At 40.2% G+C, this 18,269-nt stretch overlaps 1 protein-coding gene across 8 annotated transcripts in view; it reads right to left on the bottom strand.

The window, feature by feature from the left end:
* Nucleotides 1-18,269, bottom strand: part of sema4ba (sema domain, immunoglobulin domain (Ig), transmembrane domain (TM) and short cytoplasmic domain, (semaphorin) 4Ba) — a 162,324-nt gene that overhangs the window by 65,955 nt on the left and 78,100 nt on the right. For all 8 annotated transcript variants that reach the window (XM_053623306.1, XM_053623301.1, XM_053623303.1 and 5 more), the window contains 3 exons: nt 12,743-12,805; nt 12,175-12,273; nt 8,388-8,499 (listed from right to left, as the gene is read on the bottom strand). In XM_053623306.1, coding sequence (XP_053479281.1) covers nt 8,388-8,499; nt 12,175-12,273; nt 12,743-12,805 — 274 coding nt within the window. The remainder of the gene's footprint in view (nt 1-8,387; nt 8,500-12,174; nt 12,274-12,742; nt 12,806-18,269) is intronic.

The following is an 18,269-nucleotide window of genomic DNA, read 5'->3' on the forward strand; positions in this document are numbered from 1 at the left end:
CCAGGTGGTAACAGTCTTTATAGTGGTCGTGACACTGTGTCTGAGGGGGGTGTAGGCAGGGGAGAGCAGGAGGGAGAGATGGTCTGATTGGCCGAGGTGGGGGAGAGGTATGGCTCTATACGCATGCTTAATGTTGGAGTAAACATGATCCAGAGTGTTCTCCCCTCTAGTAAAACACTTAACATGTTGCTCTACATAAAGATGGCCTAGACTATATGGAAGGCTGTACATCTGGGGAGGAAAAGATTGTGTTCACTATTATTTCTTTCAGTTTTACTGTGTGAAGTAATTTGAAGCCGCACACCGGTTGTTAAAATCAGTATTCTTTGAAACAAAGGTAATTGTGTGCACAGCCATGAATCTCCTTCCTTCTCTCTTTGATCTGTCTTATCTTTGCATGTAATCTAACTCTGTTCTTACTAAAATAGTCACTCAGTGATCTCTGTTTATGTCGAGGAAAAATAAGCTCCAAACTCTGTAGTGTTATTCCCATTAACACTATTGCACTTTGGAACTTATTTTGCCATTGGAAATATTTTTATAGTTTCTATCACTTGCCATCCACCACGTGCAAGTCTTCTAAAATCCCCGCCATATCCTATTCCCTATTGTTCTCCTTGTTTCACATACCAGGCGCAGCCAAATATCTCACATGGTTTGGGGTTATACATTTTTTTAAAGCGTCAGTGCAAACATGAACATGGACATGCAAGCTCTAGAGCATAGTATGCATCCACACACATTCCTCTCCCCCTTCTCTCTCTCTCTCTCCGTTGACCTTGACAGGCTTCATTTTGATGCTGGAATGGTAATTGTGATTGTATGCTGCACCAAATTCTGTACTATGTCAGTGTATTATCTCGCATTAAAAGCCACAAAATATCTCCACATTCTGGTCTTTATAGTGTTAAACCTTTCACACACCTGTTGAAATATTTCACACACCGATGCTTTCTTCCCTATATCCGTCGTCAGGTCAATCCAGTCAGTAGACTTAACTTCCCATTCTGCATCGCAGCATACAATCATGACTGCCACGGACTCCATGTACTGCACACACACAATCACCATCCTTCTGATCACGCACACCTGGAATCAATTATTTCGTTACTCTCTTACAGTATTTAAGGACTCTCAGAACACACACTCACCGTGAAGTATACGCTCCACTCATTAGTGTATTACTCATAGAGCAAGGTGGAGACCCAGTGACATCATACCAGCGCTTCACTGAGCTATTCCAATGCTTGATGGAAGGGAAACGGGAGAGCAGCTCCTCACTCTCACTCAGGGAGCTCGCAGAGTGTCAGATTACGTGCTTGAATTCCAGACTATTGCAGCAGGGAGTGGCTGCAACAACACCACACTCAAATCCATGTTTCGAGGGTGCTTAAATCCAAAAGTTTCAACCAAGCTGGCAGATCAAGATGAGCAACTTGCCCTCGATTCCCTGATTGATCTGGCCATCCAGCTGGACCATCTATTTCGGAAAAACTCCTCGCCCATTCCAGAGGAGCGTCCCACCAATGTCAGCATGCCTGTGGAGCCCATGCAAGTAGGGCAAGCTAAGCAAGGCTGAGCAGGTAAGAAGATGCAGAGAGCACCTCTGCTTCTACTACAGCAGCACAGTCCATCGCATTGGGCTGGGCCCACTCTGTGTGAGCACCAGGAGACCCACTAACGGGAACCCTAGCACTCACCTACACTCAGCAAGTCATTCCCACTCATCCTTATCATGCTTTCTCTCTGCCTGTTGTGATGCAACACTCCGGATCTATTTCTGTTGACAGTCTTGATTGACTCTGGAGCAGCCGGAAACTACATAGACCAGGAAACTGTGAACCAGCTGAATATCCCCACTGAACTGCTACCTCAACTCAAGAGGATCCAAGCCACGGATTGTAGCCCCATTGGAGAAGGACTTATCACACACTGTACAAAGCCCCTACTCCTCCAAGTCAGTGCATTAAATTGAGTTCATCTCCCTTCTGATCACTGTTTCTACCAGACTTTATTCTGGGACTTCCCTGGATGGTATTACATAATCCTCAACACTACTGGTCAGATAAACTAACGAGATGGTCTTCATATTGTCAAGCCCACTGTCTTCAAAGCCTGAACTCATCATAGCTTCACTTCTATTGAGAGCCCCGAAAACCCCTCCTCGCTGATGAATCCTCCAGAATAACTGGACCTGAATGAAGCATTCAGTAAGACCAAAGCCAGCAGTCTGCCGCCCCACCGGCCCTACAACTGAGCCATAGAGCTGCTTCCTGAAGCCATGCCCCCTAGAGGCAGAGTCTACTCACGCTCTGTGACAGAACAAAAATCTATGGAGGAGTACATCCATGAGGCTCTCCAACAGGGGTACATCAGCCAAATATTTCACAAAACTGGACCTCAGGAGTGCATATAACCTGGTACGCATATGCTAGGGGGATGAATGGAAGACAGTGTTTTAGTACAACCTCCGCCCATTACAAACATTGTGCTATGCCAAATGGGCTCTTTAGTGCCCCCTCAGTCTTCCAGTGCCTCATTAATGACGTGCTACGAAATGTGTTGTGTAAATTCGTCATAGCCTATATTGATGACGTTCTGGTATACTCACCTTCCCTAAAAATTCATGTTCAACATGTCCATTAAGTTCTCCAACGCCTGTCAAGAGTGAGAAGTGCAAATTTCATACAAGCACTATTTAATTCCTAGGGTAGTCCCAAGGGTGGGTCCATGGATCAAACCAAAGTGGTCGCAGTCATCAACTGGCCCACAACTCATACAGTCAAGGACCTCTAGCGGTTCCTTGGCTTTGTTAATTTTTATCATCTTCATTCGGGGTTTCAGCTCCATAGCCCATCCACTCACCACACTACTCCAAGGCAGACACAAATGCCTAGCATGACACCAGCAGCAGAGCAAGCTCTGAGACAACTGAAGACAGCCTTCACCACGGCTTCAATCCTTAATCATCCTGACCCTTCCAAGCCCTTTGTAGTTGAAGTCGATGCCTCAGAGACAGGTGTGGGAGCTATCCTCTCTGAGAGATTTGGTGAGAAGCCCTGTTGCCTTCTACTCAAAGAAGTTATCATCCACCAAATATTATTATAATATAGGAAACCGGAACTATTGGCTGTAAAACTAGCCCTGGAGGAATGGAGGCACTGGCTCAGGGGGGCTGAGCACCCGTTCATCATTTACACGGATCATAAAAACAGAGTATCTTCGTACAGCCAAACACCTGAACCCCGACAAGCACACTGGACCCTATTTTCTGCCCATTTCAGCTTCACCTTGTCCTACTGTACAGGTTCTAAGAACAAAAAAGCCGATGCCATATCCAGTATGCATGCGCCAGAACAACATACAGACAGTGAGAAATTCATCCCTCCCCCAGCTTGTGTCTTAGCCTCCACTGATTGGGAACTGGATCAGGGGATCAATAACACCCCCAGAGAGCAAGTACCACCCACATGTCTTACCAACAAGAGCTTTGTGCCCAATCACCTAAGAACCAGAATTATCTCCGGGTCACACACTGCCGTTGCCACCTGCCATCCACACTTGCGCATGACACAAGATGCCCAGAAAATTGCCTGTGGGGAAGCTCTTGCCTCTGTCCAGATCCCATATCCCCAGGTCAAAGCTGACAGTTGATTTTATCATGGATTTACCAGAGTCACAAGGTAATACCACAATCCTAGCAAATGACTGCTTCTCCAAGTACCTCTGCCCGATACCTCTACTGACTCTGCCCTCCACTTTTGCCAATGCTGAACTCCTATTACGTCATGTATTCAGATACTATGTTATACCAGAAGATATTGTGGGTGACAGACTGGTTCCGGTGCATCGAGCAGGTGTGGGAAAGCACTGGAGCAAGTTGCACAATTCAAAGTATTTGCTCATTAATATTGAAGCCAACACCCACACTATCAACCAGGAGACCAGATATGGCTGTTTACTAGGGACCTATGACAACAACACACCTGAAAAAAACTCACTCCCAGATATGTAGGTCCATTTAACGTTCTCCAACAAATCAACAAAGGAACGCATAAACTCTATCTTCCACGCCACTGTCGCATTGCTCCATCATTTCACATCTCCAGAATGAAACCAGTTGTTCCAGGCCCCCTAGACAGTGGTCTGCACTTATATAGCGCTTTTATCCAAAGCGCTTTACACTGTGTCTCACTCACCCATTCACACACACACTCCAACGGTAGCAGAGCTGCCATGCAAGGCACTAACTTGCCATCAGGAGCAACTTGGGGTTCAGTGTCTTGCTCAAGGACACTTCGGTATGTGGAGTCATGTGGGCCGGGAATCGAACTGCCAACCCTACGAGTAGTGGACAACCCGCTCTACCACCTGAGCCACAGCTGCCCCAAATGACCTACCACCCAGTAGCCCCCACCCCCCTTGGATATAGAAGGCCAGCCAGCCGACTTAGTGAAGAACATCCTAAACTCTCGCCGCAGGAGTGGGCAGCTGGAACATCTTATTGAGTGGGAGAGGTACCGACCTGAAGAACGGTGCTGGATTCCCACTCATGACATTCTGGATCCAAATCTAATCAAGGAGTTCCATAACAGTCACCCAGAACAGCCAGGTCCATGTTCATGAGGAAGACCCAGAAGGAACATTGCTCTTGAAGCTCCTCGAGGGGGGGGTCTGTCAGGTCAACCCAGTCAGTGGACTTCACTTCTAGCGGAATACAATCATGGCCACCATGGACTCCATGTCCCAGTATGCACACACACTTCCATGTTCACAATCACCAACCTTCTGATCATGTAAACCTGGATTCAATTATTTCATTACTCTCTCACAGTATTTAAGGACTCTCAGAACACAATCATCACGAAGTATATGCTCCACTCATTAGTGTTTGGGATGTTACCAAGACTTTATTTCTTTGCTTGATTTATCGTTGTTTAGATTTTGTGTCTGTTTTCTTTTTTTTGCCCTTTGTCTCACCTCTGATATTCTGTTTGCTGTTCACCTGACCTCTGACTGTTCCTGACTCTGAGCATTGTTCTGTCTTTTGGATTTTACTGCATTGTTCTTCAGTAAACACTGCCTTACTGAATTTGCATCTGCCGTAGCTTTCTTTACATGACACTCGTAACAAAGTGAACAATTTAATGTTTTTTTTAAATTAAGTTTGAAATTTTTTGTTAAAAAACTAGTTCCCTTGGTCAGTTTGTAGTTTCTTTAGAACAGAATCAAAAGCTTTAGTAACCTCAGCTCTGGTCTTGTTTCATAACACACATTACATATCATACATTTCACAATGTCATTACTCTCTGACAAGTTGCCCATATGGACTAAATCAGTTTGCCATTGTTCATCAATGTTCTTTACAAAAAACTTGTTTCTTTTAAATAGGGATGTCACGATACCAAAAATCTAGTAGTCGGTACCGATACCACCAAAAGTACATGATACTCTATACCAAAGTCCATACCACGGTGTGGTATAAAATTTTAAAAATAAAATAAAAAAACTCTCCTGGAGGACATCCTCCTCTGGCTGATACTGGCAAAGAGAGAGCGCGAGAGAGAGGGGAGGGAATGGCGATGCATGCTGGCCCATTCGGAGGTAGTTTATAACATCGCAATGCGTTAGCGTTGTTAACAAATAACTGGCTATCGCAAACATTACACGGAGCATAACGTTAGCTGGTTTCACGGCCACAATGCCAGCTGCCTCAAACAAACATAATACAGGACCGTCTTTCAGGTGCTTTGCCAAATTCCAGGTGTTTCCTCGCTTTGTTTGAAATGAACGATAGCATCGGTTGCACACCGGAAACCGATACTAGCTTTCCTCTCTTTTCCTCTCAACGAGTCTGGGCGGAGCTAAACTTAAAGCTAAGCTAATCTTTTGTAGTTTTTCCCGTGTGCTTGTAGGCATTCTTCTTCTTCTTCACCACTTGTGGACCGACTAAAACACTTGCTGCCCCATTTGCTGCCCCCATCAGGTCCGGAAGAATCGCAACCTCGGTACTTTCGTTACAACCGGTACCAATAGAAATGCAGAAAAACAAGTACCGTCACGTTTTAAGAATGTTGGTACCGACTTGGTACTGAAGTATCGGTTCTCGTGACATCCCTACTTTTAAACTTTGCATAGATATTGGTTTATGTTGACAATACACATCCTGCTCTTATACCAATTTTCTCAACAATAGCTCTTTGCAAAATCTCAACGCCTCCATATGACCCTGGGTCTGACAGTGTACAACATAAATCCTTCATCAATCATTTAGTAATTTTGGAGTATCAGGAAAATGTCAAATGCAAGTGTAGAAAAGGCTTTTTTTTTTTTTTTTACCTCAGAACACATATGACACTAGTTAGGTTTGCATTTATATTAAGATGCACAATTCATGACTAGTTTTGCATTCGAAAGGTTGAGCAAACATTAAAGATTAAACTTGTTCGGCCAGAATTCATGAGCCATACTGTTTGCTGATGCTCAGAAGGCTTGCTGATGCTCAGAAGGCATCAGCAACCCCCCTGCCCGAACATATATTTTTAAGGTTTGTTTTTTGTTAGCCATGAAAGTTGAACACTACTCAAAGTGACGGAGTAAATTTTCATAATCTCTTTGTAAAAACCATGCTGATGGACCTACTTGATATGAACCACAATTCCCACCTCAATGGTACAGGTAGTACAACTTGAGAAAAATAATGTTCAGTTCTCCAGCTCAACGTTCTCAGCTCAGCTAGTAAGCTAAAATTTTTTGGGTTTTCTTAACAGAAGCTGTCAGTGTATGACATAATCAGACAAAAGGTTGGATTTATCATAAAACTGGCCTCGGGTGTTTCCACTCTTTGCAGGATTACCAGACTGATAAAATATAAAACTTAAAATCTTATACGGGACTAGGCTAGTTTGGTGTCGCTAGCCAAGCTAGGCTAACTAAGTTATCATTATCTGGGTTTAGCTGCTACAGTGTCATACAAAGTACGTTATCTGTCCTTATGCTCTGCTCATATGTTCAGGTAACTTGGAATTCATATAGACATTTACTCACCTTGTTTTCCTGCTCGGCATGAGAGAATATTAGTTTCAGTTTCAACCCCTTTACTGTTTAAAAATATATCAATAAAAATCGGGGTATAGTAATTTTTCCCCCTCACACTGACTGCGTGAGTTAGTGTTTGGCAGCATTGAGAGCTGTCAGCCAATAAGACAAGTATTTCCACGTATTTTCCTGTAAACCCTGTCTGATGGTTTACTGAGTAAACCTTGGTTTACTGACGTTCAATTATGTAGTGACAAACTGCTCACTACGTGAATTATTCAGGACTAATGAAAAAATCTTCGGGACTACAACCCTGAATGCCCAGGCCAGGTACTCTCTTTCTTGTGGGTGGGTAAGTTGGGTGGGGGCGGGGGCGCTCATTGGCGCCCCTAAGCTTTGCAATTGCAATTGCAATTATGCCAGCTGGTTCATTCATACTGCACTTTGTAATTCTTTTTGTTATCAGATGTACAGTCACCGGTAATAGTAGCAGAACAGTGCAATGAAACCTGGTTCGTGGAGAAATTTGTTGCTATGATGCGATGTATGCTGCAGAGATGTATTACTTTTACGCCTACATTTGCACCTGTGGGCCTTTGGTGAAAACAAATCCATACTAATAATGTAGCCAAAGTCCTTACACCACTTAAGGGGGCTCAGTAGCACTGCTCCAGAGGATATGACCCAGTACCAACAAGCTGAAAAGCAAAACGACCCCTTTTTCTGCATTGAAAATTTTTTTAATCATTTCATGCTCAAAATGTTGCCAGCAGTTTAGACATTAATGGCTGTGTGTGGAGTTATTTTGAGGGGACAGCAAATTTACACTGTTACACAAGCTGTACACTCACTACTTTACATTGTAGCAATGTGTCATTTCTTCAGTGCTGTCACATGAAAAGATATAATCAAATATTTACAAAAATGTGAGGGGTGTACTCACTTTTGTGAGATACTATACTGTTGTTTATATTGTTTATTTTTATTATGTTTACAGCATTTAGCAGACACCCTTATCCAGAGCAACATGTAGAAGTGTTTTGGAGTCGCTGTAAAAATATTTTTTTTTTAAATACATCCTCATGCAAATTCAATAGGTTGGAGACTAAGAAGACCATCAAGAAAATTTTGAGAAAGCCTGTTGTTGTATATTATTGACATTAAGTAAAGAATATGGAAAATAAAGAAAGCTACACAGCTGTCTGTGCACTTGAACTTTTATGGAGTTCTGTGGGCATCACTAAATATACATGCAAATTTGTAAATCTGGTGGAAAACTTTAGTTTGCTTTGGCTTAAGCAAACTACACACAACTTTATTAAAAGATTGATAAATAAGGCCATACATACCGGCCATGATGGCAGTGGATTTATATTCAGGATTATAAGGACAGCGACTGCGTCCGTCCTCTATCACAATCTCTCCCGTACTGCTGCGCACCAAAGAGAAATCCACTGTGTTCTGTAGAGGAAAATAATATAATATATTTCTTAAAATTTCTTTAAAACTTTCTAAAATTTTTGTTAAGACAAATGGATTTTTCTATGCAATACTGATACCCAAATGACTAGATTAAATTGTTCACACTCTTTGCCAATGAACAACTCTTATTTAGATAAAATAATTCTTAGAAAATTTGAGTATTCCTTCTGGGGAAACCCTTAAAGTTTCTATGTTGGCCCCTGCAGCAGAGTGTTTCCCTATCAGAAAGGTTTCCAAGTAAAACATTTTAGGAAGCTTAGAACCCTTAATTATCCAATGACCCTTTAAAGAGTCTTTGAAGAACCTTTTATTCTAAGAGTGCAGTGGCATGCTATCGTGAATATATGTGCCACTAGAAAGTTTGTGAATCCTTTACAATGTTCTGTATTTCTGCATAAATTTGACCTGAAATGTGATCAGATCTTCATCTGATTCCTAAAACTAGATAAAGGGAACCCAATTAAACAAATGATACAAACATATTATAGCTTTTAAGTTTATTTATTGAGCAAAATTATCCAACATTAAAGTGCACCTATTATGATTTTTCAAATATTACCTTTGATGTAGTGTGTTATATAGCTGTTTGTGAATGTAAAAGTCTTCAAAGTTTCAAAAATCAAACTTTAAGTTTAACAAAAATTAAGTTATTGACTCCCAAAAGAAAGAACCAATTCTTAACAGCTGAAACGAGTCCTTAGTAATTCCAGACTTACTTCCTGCACAAACCTACGTAGGTTTGTAACAAAAAACTCCACCTCTGGTCTTCATTGGCTGGTCACGACCAGCTTTGACCTGCTCTCAAACACTACAGTTGTAGTTTCCCCGAGTTAAGTTCCTGTTGTCGCCATGTCCAGCAGACGCTGTTTTTCGTCAAAACCATTTTGCATGGACTACCAAAGGATGAGGATATAAAGAGTCAGTGGTTAGAGTTCATTTTTAAAGTGATACCAAACCAGTTCAACTCCGACCTTTGTTTGTGTTCCCATCATTTCACTGACGACTGCTTCTCAAATCTAGCTGAAGTTAACGTGGGATTTGAAACCATTGGGCCGTACCCACTTTATTTGGACCATCTTGCACCTCTGGATGACAATCTGTAAGTGTGATTAATTATTTACGTATATATTTTCTACCGAGTGTTCCAAATGCATCGTTTTGCGTTGTATACCTGTACAGCCAGTGCACAGCTGTTAGCCTATTAGCTTCTGCTAACCGGCTAACTCACGTTATTGTCTTGAAATACCTCTGCTAATCAGCCGTGGGTCCAATATTACCTGCAAATGGTGGTTTGGGTTTATCTTCCGATGCATCATTGTCCGATTCGGGCTCAAACTGGTAAGGTAAAACAGACATTTTTCAGACAGAGCTGAAATTCTGATATAGTAGTGGGCGTTTCCTTTTCGACACATGCGGTAAGATCAATCATAACAGACTGGGACATCTGACCAATCAGAGCAGAAGAGGCTCTCTGAAAGGAGAAGTTTAGAATGAATCCTTTAGAATGGACCATTTCTAAAGGACCAGTCGTTTTTGACAATGAGAAAAAAGGTAATGCTGCAATTTAAACTATGAGAAAATTAAAGTGTTTTTTGACCTTGGATGCATGTAAATCTATTGTATGAGACCTTTAAAACAAAATTAGGCACATTTCAAAACCATAATAGGTGCACTTTAAAAATCTTTCTTAGAAAAATTTTGGTAACTGTTATGATCCCCTTGACCAGCAATAGCTTCAGCCAAACATTTCTGGTAACTGGTGATCAATCCTGCATAAAATAGTCGGAGGAATTTTGTCGCATTCCTCCTTACAAAACTGCTTCAACACAATGATGGTGGTGGGCTTCCTTCTATGAACTGCTCTTTTTAGGTCCTTCCACAACATTTCTATTGGGTTAAGGTTTGGACTTTGACTTGGCCATTCCAAAATGCAACATTTCTTCTGCTTTAACCATTTCTTTGTAGACTTACTTGTGTGCTTGGGGTCAGTGTCTTGCTGCAGGACCCACATATGGTTAAGCTTCAGTTCACAGACAGATGCCCTGACATTTTCCTGTAGAATTTGCTGGTACAATTAGAATTTATAGGTCCATGAATAACAGCAAGCCGTCCTGGACCCAAGGCAACAAAGTAGCCCCAAATTATGATACGGCCACCCCCATGCTTCATGGCTTGGATGAGGTTCTTACGCTGGAGTGCAATGTTTTTTGTTTTTTTTTTGTTTGTTTTTTTTCCCCCAAACAAAACGTTTCATTTAAACCAAAAAGTTCAATTTTGGATTCATCTGTCCGCAGAACATTCTTCCAGTAGACCAAAGTTTATGTTCTTGAAACATGGGAAGGCCTGCTAAACTCACACCTTATTGCCACTGCCACTGTTTATTGAAACACCTGACCTCAATTACACAAATTTTAAATTTAAATAACCTCGTACTCCTAGAGGTTCACCTACTTTTTCTGATATTTAATGTTGGATAATTTGGTTCCTTTATCTAGTTTTAAAAGTTAGATGAAGATGTGATCATATTTCAGGTCAAATTTATGCAGAAATACAGAAAATTGCAAAAGGGTTCACAAAAGATCTAGTGTTACTGTATATCGCATTTTTATGTATTTCTCTGTCTTAAGCAACCATACTGAAATAACGTAACACCAAAAGTAAATAATCTAATCAGAATGATGTGTTGAAGGACAAGAGAGGAGAACAGATTCAAGACTACAGCAAGGATCTCTGTGTGTGCCATGGTTTCTAATAGTCTAATAAAGAGACTGGAGGAGAGATAAAACATCTGGGTTTAGAATGTAACATTGTGTCTTTATAGTTTCAGAAGACGTTATTTTGTGTGGCAAAACCTCTTAGAACAGGAGTGGTTTTCATGGCACATCTGATCTGATATACTCCTACTTTTTAAACTGTGGACAATGTGACTGTAGATACTGTTGCATAATGTCAGATGGTAGTGTTGGAATGTATTTAATATCTGTTATGCAAATAACTGTACATTATCCAGTATAATATATTATACTGGTGACATTAGTGGAAAAGAAAACTTGATTATTTACTTAAGAGGGTGTGGCAATGGGGGAGTGGTCAAGGGTCAACTGTGAAGATGAAGGAGAGTTGTACAGAACGACTGGGTTACGAGTGATTGCCTATAACTATGTATAGTTTATGGCAGCCTATTTATGTGCACTCTCTTTTTTTTGGAAGGCTGCCAGATGCCAGTGAGAGAAAATTAACCTGACCAGTACATCTGAAGTGGTTGTGTTTTTGATTTTCTTTGTTCTGTTCTGTTCAATGTTAAGGAGCACTGAAAAATATATGCATAAAGAGAGAAAAGAAATAAAACCCATCTGCTTGGTTTATCCAAGATGGATTTGGTGCTGGGGGTGAGTCTAAACGTTTAGAAAAGTAAAGAGTTGATTATGGCAGCTATAAGCTGAGAAACTTTATCAAGATTATTAATACATTTAAATATATTTTAAATACTTAAGCTGAGCATGGCCATGCAGGTAAAATGTCAATGCAACATGATTCACTTTGGGAATTATGATTCATTTAAATTACATGAATAATGCATTGATGCCTACTAATAATGCATGTGCTAATAAAGCATTGCCTGTTACGGGTTGCAAAAACCAAATATGTACTTACAATGTGTGCGCACATGGGGCTGAAGGCATACGTTCCACAGACATACAGATGAGTGGTGTTTACACGCAGTAAAATCTTAATATAATTGAAACAGTCCGTCTGGTGGATCAACAGCATGAGAGCGGATGAAAAAGAGAGAGACCACAATCAGTGTTTCAGGTCAGACTGCATGTTACAAAAGCACACCAATGCAAAAAAATCAGTCTTTGGCATGAAAACACAGCACCTATTACGACATCACATCAAGCCTTGGTCTCCAACAGCTCACCAAATTAAGCAAACTGTTATTAAACTAACAATAGCTTTCTAACAGTGTCAGGTTCCCAATCAGTGGGAAGGTGGTAGACCCAGGAAATGTAAACAGAACAACCTTACCAATTACCCTTACCCAAGTTAGCATTTATATTTTAGCACTGACAGTATGGTAAACAAAATGGCTAGCATTTGTAATTTTAAATAATTGTGTTTGTAATTTTAATTAATTTATTAATTATATATACTTATAAGATACAGACAATGGGGAACATTTTCCTCTAATAAAATTCAGGATGTTTGAGGATCCACTTACGTGTAGATTTTTGCCTTTAAAGCTACATTCTTCCCGTTTTCTTTCTGGTGTGCTCCATGTGAACTGCAAAAATATTCAAGTAGTACTTAACGAATACAACACTTAAAATTTGGTAGACAAGTTTCTTTTGTACCATTTTATTTAAATTACATAGTTTTATTTATTAACACCTTAAACTTGTGGGACTTGTGCTGACTGGTGAAGACTTGATTCTCTCTTGTTATCTTGTAGTCTTATTTAAAAACTGGGACTTTACCAGGTTAATTACCAATCCAAGCAATATTACTCTGGGAAGCCAAAGAACAGTCTATCTATCTATCTATCTATCTATATTTTATATATATATATATATATATATATATACATATATATACACACACACACAGAGAGAGAGAGAGAGAGGCTAGAATGATGTTTTTCAAATAATTTGGAGATCTTTTTAAATCACTTGCCAGACTCATAGGTATCCACAACCTTTTTTCTGAAGGCCTTACAGAACTCTTTAAGATCTTGGAATGATGACACCTCAATAGCAAAGGGAACATCAGACACTAGATGTGAGAGTTTTAAATAAAACAGGCTCCACCTGTACTCCCTAAGCAGGTTTTAAATCACTGGCACCCAATCTTGAACACCTGATTCTAATTTTATGGATTTGAAGGTGTGATGAATGTAGGTGTGTACTTAGTTTTTCCATGTGACTGATCTGTTTTTTTTGAGCATTTAAATAGTGAAAATGACCAGAAAATGTCAATTTCATGTGTGCATGCATGTTCATGTATGCACAAGTGCATCAACTATATTAATAGTCACTGTTTCAAAGAACATAAAATGTTTGCTTGTCCAAATATGTCAAAAAAGCCAACAATTTTTGTGGGGAGTACTTATTGTTTCATGAGTGTGTGTGTGTGTGTGTGTGTGTGTGTGTATATATATATATATATATATATATATATATATATATATATATATATATATATATATATATATATATATATATATATATATATATATACATACACACACATACATACACACACACACACACACATATACACACACACATACATATAACACACACACAGTGTCCTCCACTAATATTGGCACCCTTGGTAAATATGAGCAAAGAAGTTTAACATTTTGTTCAAAATATTCACAAAAATACTCTACTCTCATGGATATCAAAAAATTGCAAAACAAAACAGGTTTATTAAAAAAAAAAAAATTAAATATAGGTGTGCAACAATCATTGTCACCTCTATGAATTCATGTTTGAAAAATATATTTGAAGTATATTCCCACCTTATTTAGTGACTAGGAACAGGAAATTCTTCAACCATGACTTTCTGTTTCACAGGGGTTTCACCTTAGTCATTCATAACAATGGGTAAGACCAAAGAATATAGCTGTGATGTGTGGAAAAAAAGTTGTTAAGCTTCACAAAAGAGGAAGTGGCTATAATAAAATAGCACAAGCATTGAAAATGCCATTTCCACCATCAGAGCAATAATTAAGAAATTTCAGTCAACTGGAAATGTTATGAATCATCCTGGAATTGGACACGTGTATATATTGTCTCAATGCACTGTGAAGAGGATGGTTCGAGTGGGCAAAAAATCTCCAAGGATCACAGCTAGAGAATTGCAGAAGTTAGTTATGTCTTGTGGTCAGAAAGTCTCCAAAACTACAATCCGAAGTTACCTACATCACCACAAGTTGTTTGGAAGGGTTTCAAGAAAAAAGCCTCTACTCTCATCCGAAAACAAACTCAAGCGTCTTCAGTTTGCCAGACACTACTGGAACTTCAAATGGGATCAGGTTCTATGGTCAGATGAATCCAAAATAGAGTTTTTTGGCAATAAACACCAGGGGTGGTTTTGGTGCATACAAAGAGGTAGCCATATGGAAAAGTACCTCATGCCCACAGTTAAATATGGTGGTGACTCTTTACTGTTTTGGGGCCAGAGGACCTGGACATTTTGATACATGGCATCATGGACTCAAATATCAACAAATATTAAATGAACACCTGACTGTCTCTGCCAGAAAGCTTAAAATGGGACATTTTTTGAAATCTGCACCTTTTGTAGATTAATAATAATAAGTAGTTGTTGAAGTATATTTTTATAGTGCCTTTCTACAAACTCAAGGTGGCTTTACAATTAAAAAGCAGACACAAATAACAGAACATGGGGTCTCAACAAAACATGACAGCGCAGTTAAGAGTCACAGAAACATTGGGCAAAGAGATAAGTTTTTAGTTGGTTCTTAAAATCATGTACAGAGGTAAGATTACGGAGGGACTTTGGAATAGAGTTCCAAAGTAACGGGGCAACTGTGCAGAACATCCTACCACCAAGTGAGCTTATTATATGGAATGAATAATAAGCCTGAATCAGATGACCTGAGAGAGTGTGATGGAGTGTAGGGATGGACAAGATCAGCAGTGTATTAGGGGGCTAGACCATGCAAGGCTTTAAAAATGATAAGGAGAACTTTATATTGGATACGATATGAGACAGGTAACCAGTGTAACCTGCACAGGACAGGAGTGATGTGTGATGATTTCTTATAGTGAGAGAGAACCCTAGCTGCTGAATTCTAAATGTTTTGCAATTTATTGATTGTTTTAGTGCAGAGGTTCCCAATGTTTTGTAACTAAAGACCCCCCCTAAGCCTCCCGTACCAGGTGCCCCCCCCCACCCAATATAGGAGGAAACCAGAAATAATGATTATCTATTCTATATAAAAATCTATTTATATATAAGCTAATCTATAATCTGTTTTTGATAGATAGATTTTTTTTCTTTTGTGTTTTTGTACATTTTTTAAATAACATTTATGACTTTTATAAAAATATATAACAGACAGGTATGGAACATGAATTATCAAAAATGTTTCAGAACACTATAACTACTTTGAAGAAGAGAACTAGGCTGTAATAATGTGTACTATTTTACATGTAAAACATGTTGCATTCCATACGCCTTGCATTCTCTACACATTCACATACGAATTATGCAAATTGGGACGAAGGGCACGTCTCGTTAGCCATGACATTGTTAAATCAATCAGTGGGACACCTGCACTTGCTTCTTTTTACAAAGCAGCACAATTTGTGGTACAGTGTTGGACAGCGCAAGCCTGATGTCGTCCTTCACCTGGAGCCGATTTCGGTACTTGGCTTTCAAGGCAGTCAATTTTGAAAACCCGGCCTCCAACAGATAAGTTGAGGTAAATGGAAGAAGTAATTTTAGCGTGGTGTCAGACAACTGAGGATATTCAGTCATCACACTCAACCAAAACGAAGACAGAGAGCAAGAGCTATAGATGTGTCACAACCTGGTGTGTCTCTTTAATTCAACTAACTGCTCTGAACTGTCAACTGAAAGGTCTTTTCCTGGGCTGAAGGGATCTCTGACCCAAGCAAAAAAATTGAAATCCTCACTGAAATAATGGCCAAATTGTTGTTTCAGTCATTCAACATGTTGAGCGACTGTGTTAATCAAAGGAGAGATATTTATCCCTGTCTCTTGCACACAGTCAGCGAAGTTGGGAAACAGGTCAACATTTTTATTAATCAGCCGATCACACCAAAGATTCAATTTGCCAACAAATGCACTGACTTTGTCTGAAAGAAGCAAGATGTTGGCATCGCTCTCTTGCATCGGTGTGTTCAACAAATTCAACCTGTCGAAAACGTCGATAATGTATGACAACTCCACTAACCACAGGGGGTCATCCAGGTACCGCACAAGGTCGAACAAGAAACGTCTTCACCTCTGAACGCAATTCGTAGAGGTGATGTAAAACCCGACCTCTGGAGAGCCAGCGAACCTCAGTGTGAAATAGGAGCTGCTCATGTTCGGCTACCGTTTCCTGACAAAGCAAGGAAAACACGCATGCATTTCATGTCCATGCTTTAATGAAATTGACCACTTGCACTGCCTGCTTTAAAACTGACTACACAGACTCAGGCATTTTCTTTGATGTGAGAGATTTGCGATGAATCATGCAGCGGGTCCACTTGGCTAAAGGGGCTAAATGCTGGACACAAGTGACCAGACCGCTAACCCTCCCAGTCATTGAATGAGCCCCGTTCGTGCATATCCCAACACATTTATCCCATGACATGCCTGCATCCCGTATATACCCAACCAGAACAATGCCTCGCCAGTTTTGTGTGCTGGAAGACACAGACAGAAAAGAATGTCCTCCTCAATATTACCGTTTTTGATATATCTGACATAGGTAAGCCCTGCAACCTCAATTGTCTCATCAAGCTGCAGGGCATATTAGTGGCTTTGCATGATGTTAGCTAGCAATTGCTCCTTAATCTGTTTTGCGAAATTCTCTCCAAACATGTCTTGACATATCTTTGGCAGCAGGTAAGTTTAGCGCCTCGGCAATTGTGTGTGAGACATGGTAAGATGCTTCTAGACACCGGTCAGACACTGAAGTGTTTTCCAATGTTGTGATTCTGTAGTGCAAGGCAAGATAACTTTAATTTGAAAATATCTAAGGATTTGGTCTTTAAGTGTCAGGTTTTTGGTTTCTAAATGGCGCTTCAACTTGCATGGCTTCATGCCATCATTTTCCAGCAAATCTGTGCATATAACACACTGGGGCAGCAGTTCAGCATCTGTCCCAGTCACCGTAAAGCCAAATTGAAGATAGCTAATCTCATACTTTCGTGATTTACATTTCTTAGGGGTTGGTGCTGACGACGCTGAATTTATCCATAAACTTTTACCAATATGGTATCCATTTGGCTGGTAGTCACTGACGTTCTGAAATGTGTCTGCAGTGTGAATAAGTAATAAGCACATGACAAGAATAAATGGTCAAATTAAATTGTTTACATTTAAAATAAAGTAGAAGCTGATAAGTGACTGGTCCATGGCAACACAGTGTGCACATGCGCAGCTCATTCATGTCTACGTCAGATGCTGTGGGATCAACGGAATGTGCTGCTCCACCTCTCAGCTACTCACTGAACAGAGCAGATGCAGTGAGAGGTGTGAGTGCAGAGGGAAAGCAAGATCTCGCGCTTGCAGGACAGTACTGGTGACATTTGGAAAGTTGCTAAGGTTTGTCCAAAAAGTCACTAGATTTGTCGTTAGGCACTTTTTGGTAAAAAAAAAAAAAAATTTAAAAAGTCGCTAAAGGGGTCTGAAAAGTCACTAAGTTGGCAACACTAGTCTGCACTGACAGCTAGATAAAAGGTAGGCTAAGCTCCACCTCTCCCAAGCAAAAAGAAAATGCAGAGGAAGAGGGAACGCAGGGTTTTTCAGTCATGCACATTCTATTTGAAAAGCAATAAAATACACGGAGTGCCCAAATGATGCTCTGTCTGTGTGCTTTTTTCTATTGAAAACAATTTGCGCCCCCCTTCTGATCTCTCCCCCCATGTTGAGAACCACTGTTTTATTGGGAAGGCCAGAAAAGAGAGCATTACAATAATCAAACCGAGAACTGATGAAGGCATGGACAAGAGTTTCGGCATCTCTGTTGTTGGGAATGGGGC

The sequence above is a fragment of the Ictalurus furcatus genome, chromosome 4, assembly GCF_023375685.1.
Source record: "Ictalurus furcatus strain D&B chromosome 4, Billie_1.0, whole genome shotgun sequence".
NCBI classification, from domain to species: Eukaryota; Metazoa; Chordata; class Actinopteri; order Siluriformes; family Ictaluridae; genus Ictalurus; species Ictalurus furcatus.